Genomic DNA, 12865 nt, shown 5'->3' with positions numbered 1-12865 from the left:
ACCTCTACCTTCACCTGCTTTCATTACCAGACACTCAATTTTGGAGTTATTGTTGGTAGATATGGCTGAAATATACGCTTTTAATTTCCGCTTCTTTGATAGTGCACTAACGCACCTTTTGCTGTGGTGAGTGGTCAGAGCAAGTGCGTCATTCGCTGGATGACAGCATTGAGAGCATTGTTTTACGATGGGAAGATCATTAAACACGTCCAATTCAAAGCAGAATATTTAAAGGACATCGTAATTGGAACTAAAATTAGAGTAGTCAAGAAATGTTATTGCACTTGTCGTTCCGATTCCAGCTTCTTCGTTTTAGTGCATTTTAATTCTAATGATACACTGAGCGAGCAAGCTTTGAATCATCAACACCGTCTGAAGTAGTTAAGGATGTGTGAATTTGAAGATCTTACATGAAGCTTCTGAGATGAGCAGGTTAGGTAGTAACCCATCTGGACTCAGTTGGGGAAAGAGAACCCATAGTTGCTTGGGATTCATCATTAATAGTGTCCATTTGGGATTGATCCATATGCTCCTTCAAAGGCGAAAGCCTTTGAAGAGGAGGGGTTTGGACTTTTATAATGAAACTAGGAAGAGGGATTTGGACTTTGTGTGTTCGGCTTTCTTGTGATAATGTCTCGAGAGCCTTCTTTTTGGTGATAATACGATCACATCAAATTTGATCACCGATTTAATTTAGTGAAACTAACATTGTGTATTCATATCTTAGACGAGGCAAATTTTTTTCGGAAGGGAAATAGCGTTTGTATCTCATGTCCTTTGCCCTACTTTGGTCAAGAATCGTAGACGCATGTATATCATATCCCACTTCATGCAAAAGACTGTGTCAAGTTTATCTAACAAAACTCCTCCATCGATCATGGTAGTCCGAATCTATAGGTATTTAAAACCTGTAAGTATCTGTTTAATAAGTTTGGAATGAAAACATATCTTAGAAAATTGTTTTATATATTGTTGTTCTTATAACCATTGGTTAGTTAATAAGGGAATATTTCCTTTAGATGATCTACTAATGTAAATTTCTTCATCAACTCCGATCCATTGACATGAGATGTCCAATAGGTGCTAATTTAATTTCATATGTCAAGTCTCAATTAGCCAAAAATAATAGATTTTTGGCCAATTGATTTTGTAAATCTTTGATAGAAAATTAAGGGATTGAAGATGTCATTCAAACAAGGAAGATTTCATTAATGGAACCTAGACAATCATGGGAGGCTTCGAAGTTAATCCAATATTAGATTTTTGTTTAAGAATGAAATCCTTTTACTATTGTCCATATTTGGTTCCTCCTTTGGAATCTAATCACATCCAAGATCTAATTAAATATGATGAACTGAGACAGTATTTTGTAAATACATAGTCACCAATGGGAACCAGAGAGTCACTAAGCTAGCTAATTTACCCAAGTTCAATTAAATTGACCCTTATAAATACCTCGATGGAGAGGGAAATAGAGATTGAAACCCATTTAGTCTCTAGCGTGCATGCTTCTTGACCATGATCAATCCTTTCCCGAGCACCTTAAAGGTTTGGTCTTCACTCGAAATCCTCTATTTTTTCTTGTTTGAAGTTTCTTATGGTAGTTATCTCAACTTTGTGAGCTCCGATTGGAGGCATGGAGATTGTGGGTGTTGAAAACTTTTAAATCGATAATAATGAGTTTACATCAAACTAATCGTATGGTTCCTACTAACACTAACCATGTGCCATAGTCCATTCTTTTATTCTTGAACAATTTAGCATGCATAAAACAAGTTCAGATGCCCCTTTTCTCTAAAAAGTGATAATAGTATTTTACCCTATCACCAAACTTCTTGCATTTGTAACGTTAAGCTTTTCTTTTGTTACAATGATTCTTCTCTTTATGATTATTTGTGTTACATATTTTTCATCCTCTCTGTGGTCTTTATCTATTGAAATTTTATTATAATTTATTTTTTATCTTCATTTCGATGAACCTCTATCTCTCCCAAGGAATTCACTTAAGTTGCTTTCTTATTCTTTGTGATTGGTTGTTTGATTTACCCTTTATGTTTTCGGAACCAATAAATTTTTTATTAAAATATAATCTCCATAGTTTTATTTTGAAAGTTAGAACAACCCTTATTAGAGATTTGAACCCAAATCAGAGAGCTTAATTGTACGCTCGCTTGTTCGAGCCTTTTAGAACAGGTTCGGCACGACCCCCATCCGAGGTTGCATAGCCATCCATGAATAATGTCCATGCTGGTGGGATATAGGTGTTGATCGCAAGCAAAGGGTGAGATAGTTCCAAAATAAAGTCCAATAACCCCTGTGCCTTTATTGCTGTCCTCGAAACATATCGGATTTCAAACTCATCCAACTCTACTGACCACCTCAATAGTCAACCCGAGACATCAAACAGAAAGAGGACCTATCTGAGTGATTGGTTGGTATTCACTTACACAACATGCACTTGAAAATAGGAATGAAGCTTCCTTACCAACTAGGTGGCAATGAGGTAAAGGCTTAGAGTTTCATCCGAGGTTGAGGAAGTGAGATGTGGCAATTAGGCAAGGTGGACTTTTAGCCTTTCAAAAGCCTCATGATACTCTTATATCCGTAGGAAGTCCTTTAGATTCTTTAATGCCTGAAAAAAAGGCAAATACCTATCACCCGATTGGGATAAGAATTGGCTAAGCACCGTTATTCACCCTATTAACTATTGGACTTCCCTTACTGACCGAGGTGGTGGCACATCTCTAATATGGCTTTCACATTCTTGGGGTTTATATTTATTCCCCTTTGGTGCATAATAAATCTGAGGAACTTTCCCAAGTTGACTCCGGAAGCACATTTAGTTAGATTGTGGCACATGTTGAAGTTCTTTGGGACTTCAAATGTTTCCGTTAAGTCTGTCAAATGCAATTCGATTGTCCAACTTTTTACTATCATGTCAACTACATACACTTCAATGTTTCTTTCGATCTTGTGTTTTAATATCTTGTTCACCATTCTTTGGTACATCACCTCCACATTTTTTAACCTGAATAGCATGACTCGGAAGCAAAATATGTCTCATTCGGTGAAAAAGAAAGTGTGTTAAGGATCCTCTCATGCCATTCTGATTTGATTATAAATTGAGAATGCTTCCATAAAAATGGGGAGCTTATGACTAGAGGTAGAATTAACAACCTAATCAATCTAAGGAAGTGGATAGCTATCATTTGGATATGCTTCATTGAAATTGGTATAATCAACACACATCCTCCAATTTTCATTGGACGTTTGAATGAGTATAACATTGGCAAACCATTGGGGGTTCTGCATCTCAAGAATAAATCGAACTCCTGATAACTTATCTACCTCATCAGAAATTACCTACTAGTGGTTGGGAGCAAACTTCTAAGGCCTTTGCTTCACTAACTTGCCTTCGAAATAATGTTCAAGTGATGTTGAACTACGTTGGGGTCGATTCCTAACATGCCTCTCAGTGATCACGTAAATACCTCGGTGTTCTCCTAAAGAAAGTTGATGAGTTGCACTTGTCTCTCTTTAGGAAGTGTCATTTCAACCTTGACAACTCGATCAATTCTAGCCTTGTTTAGGGCAGCCTCAATAAGCGGCTCCATCAGTTTAGGATGTGAGGTGGACTTGGGCGAAGCCTTTGGTGTCTATAGGTGGCGTTTTAGACTGAGCCTTCTTCGATAGAGAGATCACCGTCAGGTAGAACTAGCACGACTCCCTTGGGTTACTTCTTAGCTCCCCAATTCCAATTCCCATTAAAAAATTCATTACTATGTTAAAGATTGACACCACCACCCTTAGGCTATTTAATGTGGTTCGGTCTATGATTGCGTTGTATATTAAGGGGATATCTACCACCATAAATATAGCCAACATTGTTTTGGAATAATGCTCATCTTCGAATATGACATGCAGATTCACGGTCCTATGGTGGGAGAGAGAATCACTCATAAATTTTGTTAGTAAAGAAGTTAGAGGGGTATAGTTGTTAGTCGAGAGCTTGAGGTTTAGAAAGCATCAAAGTAAAGGATATCGATAGAGCTACCTATGTCAATCATGACCCTGTTCACTAGAACTTCAACACCATGTGGTAGGTCGACACCATTGCCCTTAGTCTGTTCTGCATGGAATGACCTATGATTGCATTGTATGCTAAATAGATATCCACCACCAGGAATCTAGCTAGCATTATTTTGGAGTAATACTCATCTCCGAATAAGACATGCAGTTTCATGGTCCCAAGAGGGGAGATAAAATTGCTCATGAATCCCATAAATGAAGAAAACATAGGGTTATAGTTATTAGTCGAGAACCCGAGTTTTTGGAAAGCATCAAAGTAGAGGATATCGGTAGAGCTACATGTGTTGATCATGATCCTATTCACCAAAGCATTGATTATCTTTATTGAAACTATTGAGGCATCATCAAGGTTCAGGTCAAGGTTCTCTATCTCTTCCTTCTTGAAGTTTATCTCAAGGTCACCCTTTATCCTTAGGATCTTTTCAATGGTGGCATAGACATAAGCTTTACAACTTGAGGAGCTATCTCGCCCTAAGGCAGGTCCACCAATGATGATGTAAATCTATCTCTTCATGACTCCTAAAGCCGGGGTGTGGGTTTCCAACGTGTTTGGATGAGCCGATCATAGTGTCCCTAGCATATAAATTTGTCAATATATGATTTTTCAAGTTACAACAATCCTCCATGGAATGGTCATAATCTCGATGGAACTCGCAGTATTTGAAACCATATCTTTTCGCTAATGGAGTCTTCATTGGGTGAGAGTCTTTTAAGAGCCCTTTCTCTTTTATCTATAGAAAAACTTCAGTTCTAAACAAATTTACGGGGGTTAGCTCATACCTTGAGTGAGATAACTTGGGTCATTCGTTCCTCCTTTGCCATGGTGACCTCTGGGTTATAGTGGATTATAGTTGCTTCAACTTTGGCATCTTGCCTAACTCCTCACGCTTACTAGAGACCATTGTCTTGGTAGCAATATATTAATTAGTCCTCAAAAGTACCTTTGGTATCATTATTGGTGACTTTTCACTAATGAGTAAAAGAGATGAGAGGGCTTAAACCCCATCATAAGGTCTTTTTTATGAGCAATTGATGGGCATCCCTTGTATCTCGAAATTCATTAGTGAAGCATGTCACAAAGTCAACAAGCATCACTTCCTTCCTTTGTCTGAGTCAAAGAAGCATTGTTGTTAATGGTCTCGGGAGCACATTTCCAAGAAAGTGAAGTTCAAATTTAAACCAACAAAAAGCAACTTCAGGCGAGCATATCATTCTTGTGCTGGACATCTTAATATGGTTGAGAATGTGTGACACATCAGGGCATCCAAAGTATCATACAACTATATTTGAGCATGAAAAGTTATAATGTGCCCCATCAAGTCGATAATGCCATCGAATGCCTCTAATGATGGACTTCACGACGATCTTCAAGCGATCTTTCGACGAACTTCCGACGATCTCTCGGCAATGTTCCGACGGACTCCCGGCAAGCTGCTGGACTTCACGACGATCTTCTTGGCAAGTTCCGATGAGCTTCTTTGGCAAGCTTCTGGACCTCTCGGTTGGTTCTGGTAGAACTTTCGACGAACGTCCGAACTTCCGACGAACTCTCGAACTCCCAATGAAATGGCGTTCTTGACTCTGGGACTTCATTTTGCTTTATGTCTTGCTATCATAGTTAATCTTGCACACAAAAAATTACACTTCGATCAAGACAATTAATACCAAGCATGAATCATGTTGTCCGGCATGTCATTGTTCCATCGACGCTTCGTTAGATTCTTCGGCTAATCGTCCTCTCTAGCGGCCTAATGCTCAATCCGCCAATTGACCTCCATAACTCCAATAGCCTTGGCACAATATCTGCTCTTCTTGGCCCGATGCCCGAATCTATGGCTCGAAGCCTTCTGTCGATACGTCGACTGATCCTTCGGCCCGACGTCTAATCTTCTAACATGTTTTCCTCAGGCCCAATATGATTCTTCCCGCTTTAATTGTCTCTCTCTGATCGAAGCATCCTGCATCACTCAAAACGTAGATCAAATCATAAACGCTTATCAATTGGTTTCATTATCAAAATTCAAGATTCAACAGAATCCTCTAATAAATCCATTTACTAGGTCTCAAATTTAGGCATGGTAGAGTAGTGGTGTGCTCCACAAAATTTCATAGTTGGGGAGTAAAGTGCCCCTTCAACTGGTGGTTTGATGGTTCTCAGGTGCTCCTAGGATACTGACACCACATTAGGTGCAGGAAACTTGATGGGTGTCGATGACGGTAGCGATTGAGCCAGTGATAATGGTTGAGCTAGTAGTATCTTTTATTGTGATAACTAGGACATAAGTGGAGCCATATATCATGCTCGTTAGTATCTACATATGCTAGATAAGGTTTTCAAGAACACCTTGATGGGGATAAGAAGGTGGCTCAAGGTCATCCCCAAGGCTTAAAGGCCTAGGCCAATGAATAGACGCCAGTACCTCATCAACATTTGCTTCGAGGTGGATATGTCCATGTACGAAAAAGTAGTTGTTGCCCCTCTCGGATGAAAGTGCCATAGGTCAAGGGCAAAGCATCTTTTCTTAAAAGTTCATTGAGAGAGTTGATGGGCAAGAGTTCTTGTAATATCGGTCCCTTATTCTAGTGCCAAAATGATAGGGAAGATGTAATTGATATTCCAATCAACCCGGCATTGTCTGGACCCATATGCATAGGTTTGCCCAAAGTGCCTTAAGGTGGAAACACCAAGATCCCGCAGTGCCACCTACATGAAGACCGAGATCTAAAGAGGTCTTGATCCGGTCCCTTTGAAGCCCAAGTTCATAATCCAAGTGGTATGAGTATAGACATGAGTAGTCAGAAAAGGTAAGCCTCATTTTCATTTTATTAAAAACGAGCTTTTATAACTAATCGTAAAGGGATAATATATTTTTATGAAATATTCTATGAGGAGGTAGTCTTTAACCACCTCTAATAGCCTTTTGTCCACGTGGGCCACAAGGGAGGGTGCGTAAACCATAATTATCTATTTTGGACCATTGCCTATGTGGACAGAGGGTGACATTGTCTTCTCCTTTGATCGTGGACACTATATGGTGGTTGCATGTTGGATGACGATTAGCTGATGGTATACTCTTTTTCACTATTGACAATGAGAGCACTCTCAGGAAAGACGCGGGAGGCAAGGTCCATGGTGACGAGAAAGGCATTGTGGAGAATTAGGTGGCTGCGCACTTCTTTAGCATCCCTTATCTCCCCCTTCCATTCTCTCTTTTGCCTTTCTCCAAACTTGTGATCGGACTCACCGGCAATAAGAAGTAGCCTTGTGAATATTTCATGACAACTCATGGATGAGTTTTTTTTTGCAAAAGGTAAGAACACCTTCAGTATCTAGGGTCACAGATCGACCGTAGACTGCGTTCAATTAGCTGTTTGCTCTCCAATTGGGCACAGCAATCACTCATTCTTAAGGCCAAAGAATCGAACAAAAAAAGGAGGCCAGCTATCCATTCCTAGTTCAACTATAGTTGGAAGGGGGTAATTATTGTTATTTGTGGCCTCTATGGTAGATTAAGTCAAGAGGCATCAGAGGCGATAATTTACCCAATCAGAGATGTGATGGACAAGTTTTTCCTCTTCACTCTTGCTTTATTTTATTTGCGATCGGTTGGACTAAATTATAGAAATGTTGATCGAATTACTCACCCAAAAATTTAATTAAGATATTTTCCTTTTTTAAATTGATAATTTATTTATTTACCTATTATAATTACATCTCTAAGGAAAAGGTGTGATGATTTTCTATTTCCTCCGTTCAAACATTACGTGCAGTTCAAATCAAGTAGATATTGCCCATTATGCTTGTTTTTCTATGTTATTACTCACATTTAAATACTTCCTTCACATACTACACATTTATACGAACGAAGGATCAAGAGGAAGAAGAAGAAGAAGAAGAAGCTAAGGGTTAGGGTGCATGTCGCCGGAGCAGCTGAGGATGAGAACTGTTATAGCGCTAATCCTTCTGCTTACCTTCGGTACGCGTGAAACCAAACTATTTCTCTTTATACTTACTTTTTGCTTCTCTCATCTCTGATTCCATAATAATATATTCTAAAGAGTTATACTAATAATCGACCATACAATCTTATTCAAACTTAAGCTTTATCTAATATGCTAGATATATTTTTTTTTCAACCAAATATTTGTCATATTTGGTTTGATGAAAATATGTGCAACTTACTTGAAACATTAGAATCACACGTACTCAAATCCCTATATACTTATTTAGATTATGATACATATTTTCTTGTATCAGGTACAACCTTGATGTGTGTTAGTGGTTTGCGTGCAACGGTGACGTCTTCGTCCTCCTCCTCTTCCTCCAAATCGACAAATCGGATAGGAAACCAGTGCAGCATGGATGACATCGTGTTGCACCAAGACGCGACGCCGCCGCTGCCCAGTGGGATCCCAACGTACACGGTGAATGTGCAGAATCTTTGCCCGTTGAAAGACGGGTGTGCCATGGGCCAAATCCACCTAAGCTGCGGCAAGTTTAGCAGCGCTCGCCAAATCAACCCCAGCATCTTCCGCCGCCTCAGCATCAACGACTGCCTCCTCAACGACGGCCGCCCCCTCCGCCCGGGCGAAACCATCTCTTTCCAGTACGCCAACTCCTTCTCTTACCCCATGGCTGTTTCCAGCGCCACCTGCGTCCCCTCAGCCTAAACCTCTACCTTCACCTGCTTTCATTACCAGACACTCAATTTTGGAGTTATTGTTGGTAGATATGGCTGAAATATACGCTTTTAATTTCCGCTTCTTTGATAGTGCACTAACGCACCTTTTGCTGTGGTGAGTGGTCAGAGCAAGTGCGTCATTCGCTGGATGACAGCATTGAGAGCATTGTTTTACGATGGGAAGATCATTAAACACGTCCAATTCAAAGCAGAATATTTAAAGGACATCGTAATTGGAACTAAAATTAGAGTAGTCAAGAAATGTTATTGCACTTGTCGTTCCGATTCCAGCTTCTTCGTTTTAGTGCATTTTAATTCTAATGATACACTGAGCGAGCAAGCTTTGAATCATCAACACCGTCTGAAGTAGTTAAGGATGTGTGAATTTGAAGATCTTACATGAAGCTTCTGAGATGAGCAGGTTAGGTAGTAACCCATCTGGACTCAGTTGGGGAAAGAGAACCCATAGTTGCTTGGGATTCATCATTAATAGTGTCCATTTGGGATTGATCCATATGCTCCTTCAAAGGCGAAAGCCTTTGAAGAGGGGTTTGGACTTTTATAATGAAACTAGGAAGAGGGATTTGGACTTTGTGTGTTCGGCTTTCTTGTGATAATGTCTCGAGAGCCTTCTTTTTGGTGATAATACGATCACATCAAATTTGATCACCGATTTAATTTAGTGAAACTAACATTGTGTATTCATATCTTAGACGAGGCAAATTTTTTTCGGAAGGGAAATAGCGTTTGTATCTCATGTCCTTTGCCCTACTTTGGTCAAGAATCGTAGACGCATGTATATCATATCCCACTTCATGCAAAAGACTGTGTCAAGTTTATCTAACAAAACTCCTCCATCGATCATGGTAGTCCGAATCTATAGGTATTTAAAACCTGTAAGTATCTGTTTAATAAGTTTGGAATGAAAACATATCTTAGAAAATTGTTTTATATATTGTTGTCCTTATAACCATTGGTTAGTTAATAAGGGAATATTTCCTTTAGATGATCTACTAATGTAAATTTCTTCATCAACTCCGATCCATTGACATGAGATGTCCAATAGGTGCTAATTTAATTTCATATGTCAAGTCTCAATTAGCCAAAAATAATAGATTTTTGGCCAATTGATTTTGTAAATCTTTGATAGAAAATTAAGGGATTGAAGATGTCATTCAAACAAGGAAGATTTCATTAATGGAACCTAGACAATCATGGGAGGCTTCGAAGTTAATCCAATATTAGATTTTTGTTTAAGAATGAAATCCTTTTACTATTGTCCATATTTGGTTCCTCCTTTGGAATCTAATCACATCCAAGATCTAATTAAATATGATGAACTGAGACAGTATTTTGTAAATACATAGTCACCAATGGGAACCAGAGAGTCACTAAGCTAGCTAATTTACCCAAGTTCAATTAAATTGACCCTTATAAATACCTCGATGGAGAGGGAAATAGAGATTGAAACCCATTTAGTCTCTAGCGTGCATGCTTCTTGACCATGATCAATCCTTTCCCGAGCACCTTAAAGGTTTGGTCTTCACTCGAAATCCTCTATTTTTTCTTGTTTGAAGTTTCTTATGGTAGTTATCTCAACTTTGTGAGCTCCGATTGGAGGCATGGAGATTGTGGGTGTTGAAAACTTTTAAATCGATAATAATGAGTTTACATCAAACTAATCGTATGGTTCCTACTAACACTAACCATGTGCCATAGTCCATTCTTTTATTCTTGAACAATTTAGCATGCATAAAACAAGTTCAGATGCCCCTTTTCTCTAAAAAGTGATAATAGTATTTTACCCTATCACCAAACTTCTTGCATTTGTAACGTTAAGCTTTTCTTTTGTTACAATGATTCTTCTCTTTATGATTATTTGTGTTACATATTTTTCATCCTCTCTGTGGTCTTTATCTATTGAAATTTTATTATAATTTATTTTTTATCTTCATTTCGATGAACCTCTATCTCTCCCAAGGAATTCACTTAAGTTGCTTTCTTATTCTTTGTGATTGGTTGTTTGATTTACCCTTTATGTTTTCGGAACCAATAAATTTTTTATTAAAATATAATCTCCATAGTTTTATTTTGAAAGTTAGAACAACCCTTATTAGAGATTTGAACCCAAATCAGAGAGCTTAATTGTACGCTCGCTTGTTCGAGCCTTTTAGAACAGGTTCGGCACGACCCCCATCCGAGGTTGCATAGCCATCCATGAATAATGTCCATGCTGGTGGGATATAGGTGTTGATCGCAAGCAAAGGGTGAGATAGTTCCAAAATAAAGTCCAATAACCCCTGTGCCTTTATTGCTGTCCTCGAAACATATCGGATTTCAAACTCATCCAACTCTACTGACCACCTCAATAGTCAACCCGAGACATCAAACGGAAAGAGGACCTATCTGAGTGATTGGTTGGTATTCACTTACACAACATGCACTTGAAAATAGGAATGAAGCTTCCTTACCAACTAGGTGGCAATGAGGTAAAGGCTTAGAGTTTCATCCGAGGTTGAGGAAGTGAGATGTGGCAATTAGGCAAGGTGGACTTTTAGCCTTTCAAAAGCCTCATGATACTCTTATATCCGTAGGAAGTCCTTTAGATTCTTTAATGCCTGAAAAAAAGGCAAATACCTATCACCCGATTGGGATAAGAATTGGCTAAGCACCGTTATTCACCCTATTAACTATTGGACTTCCCTTACTGACCGAGGTGGTGGCACATCTCTAATATGGCTTTCACATTCTTGGGGTTTATATTTATTCCCCTTTGGTGCATAATAAATCTGAGGAACTTTCCCAAGTTGACTCCGGAAGCACATTTAGTTAGATTGTGGCACATGTTGAAGTTCTTTGGGACTTCAAATGTTTCCGTTAAGTCTGTCAAATGCAATTCGATTGTCCAACTTTTTACTATCATGTCAACTACATACACTTCAATGTTTCTTTCGATCTTGTGTTTTAATATCTTGTTCACCATTCTTTGGTACATCACCTCCACATTTTTTAACCTGAATAGCATGACTCGGAAGCAAAATATGTCTCATTCGGTGAAAAAGAAAGTGTGTTAAGGATCCTCTCATGCCATTCTGATTTGATTATAAATTGAGAATGCTTCCATAAAAATGGGGAGCTTATGACTAGAGGTAGAATTAACAACCTAATCAATCTAAGGAAGTGGATAGCTATCATTTGGATATGCTTCATTGAAATTGGTATAATCAACACACATCCTCCAATTTTCATTGGACGTTTGAATGAGTATAACATTGGCAAACCATTGGGGGTTCTGCATCTCAAGAATAAATCGAACTCCTGATAACTTATCTACCTCATCAGAAATTACCTACTAGTGGTTGGGAGCAAACTTCTAAGGCCTTTGCTTCACTAACTTGCCTTCGAAATAATGTTCAAGTGATGTTGAACTACGTTGGGGTCGATTCCTAACATGCCTCTCAGTGATCACGTAAATACCTCGGTGTTCTCCTAAAGAAAGTTGATGAGTTGCACTTGTCTCTCTTTAGGAAGTGTCATTTCAACCTTGACAACTCGATCAATTCTAGCCTTGTTTAGGGCAGCCTCAATAAGCGGCTCCATCAGTTTAGGATGTGAGGTGGACTTGGGCGAAGCCTTTGGTGTCTATAGGTGGCGTTTTAGACTGAGCCTTCTTCGATAGAGAGATCACCGTCAGGTAGAACTAGCACGACTCCCTTGGGTTACTTCTTAGCTCCCCAATTCCAATTCCCATTAAAAAATTCATTACTATGTTAAAGATTGACACCACCACCCTTAGGCTATTTAATGTGGTTCGGTCTATGATTGCGTTGTATATTAAGGGGATATCTACCACCATAAATATAGCCAACATTGTTTTGGAATAATGCTCATCTTCGAATATGACATGCAGATTCACGGTCCTATGGTGGGAGAGAGAATCACTCATAAATTTTGTTAGTAAAGAAGTTAGAGGGGTATAGTTGTTAGTCGAGAGCTTGAGGTTTAGAAAGCATCAAAGTAAAGGATATCGATAGAGCTACCTATGTCAATCATGACCCTGTTCACTAGAACTTCAACACCATGTGGTAGGTCGA

The 12865-nt window shown here is 38.9% G+C and overlaps 1 protein-coding gene across 1 annotated transcript; it reads left to right on the top strand.

The window, feature by feature from the left end:
* The first annotated feature begins 8005 nt into the window (after window positions 1-8005).
* LOC135641385 (TPD1 protein homolog 1-like) lies at window positions 8006-8760 on the top strand. Its single transcript, XM_065156741.1, has 2 exons — window positions 8006-8066; window positions 8348-8760. Exons 1-2 carry the CDS (start codon window positions 8006-8008, stop codon window positions 8758-8760), a joined length of 474 nt encoding a protein of 157 aa, XP_065012813.1.
* The last annotated feature ends 4105 nt before the right edge of the window (window positions 8761-12865 follow it).

The sequence above is a fragment of the Musa acuminata genome, chromosome BXJ3-6, assembly GCF_036884655.1.
Source record: "Musa acuminata AAA Group cultivar baxijiao chromosome BXJ3-6, Cavendish_Baxijiao_AAA, whole genome shotgun sequence".
Lineage (NCBI taxonomy): Eukaryota > Viridiplantae > Streptophyta > Magnoliopsida > Zingiberales > Musaceae > Musa > Musa acuminata.
The sequence above is the reverse complement of the archived record's forward strand: the minus strand, read 5'-3'. Positions and strand labels throughout refer to the sequence as shown.

Excerpts from the sequence above, each read along its gene's own strand:
- LOC135641385 (XM_065156741.1), top strand. The coding sequence starts at position 8,006 with ATGTCGCCGGAGCAGCTGAGGATGAGAACTGTTATAGCGCTAATCCTT. Across the intron at positions 8,067-8,347 it reads AATCCTTCTGCTTACCTTCG|GTACAACCTTGATGTGTGTT; the intron begins GTACGCGTGAAA and ends TTCTTGTATCAG.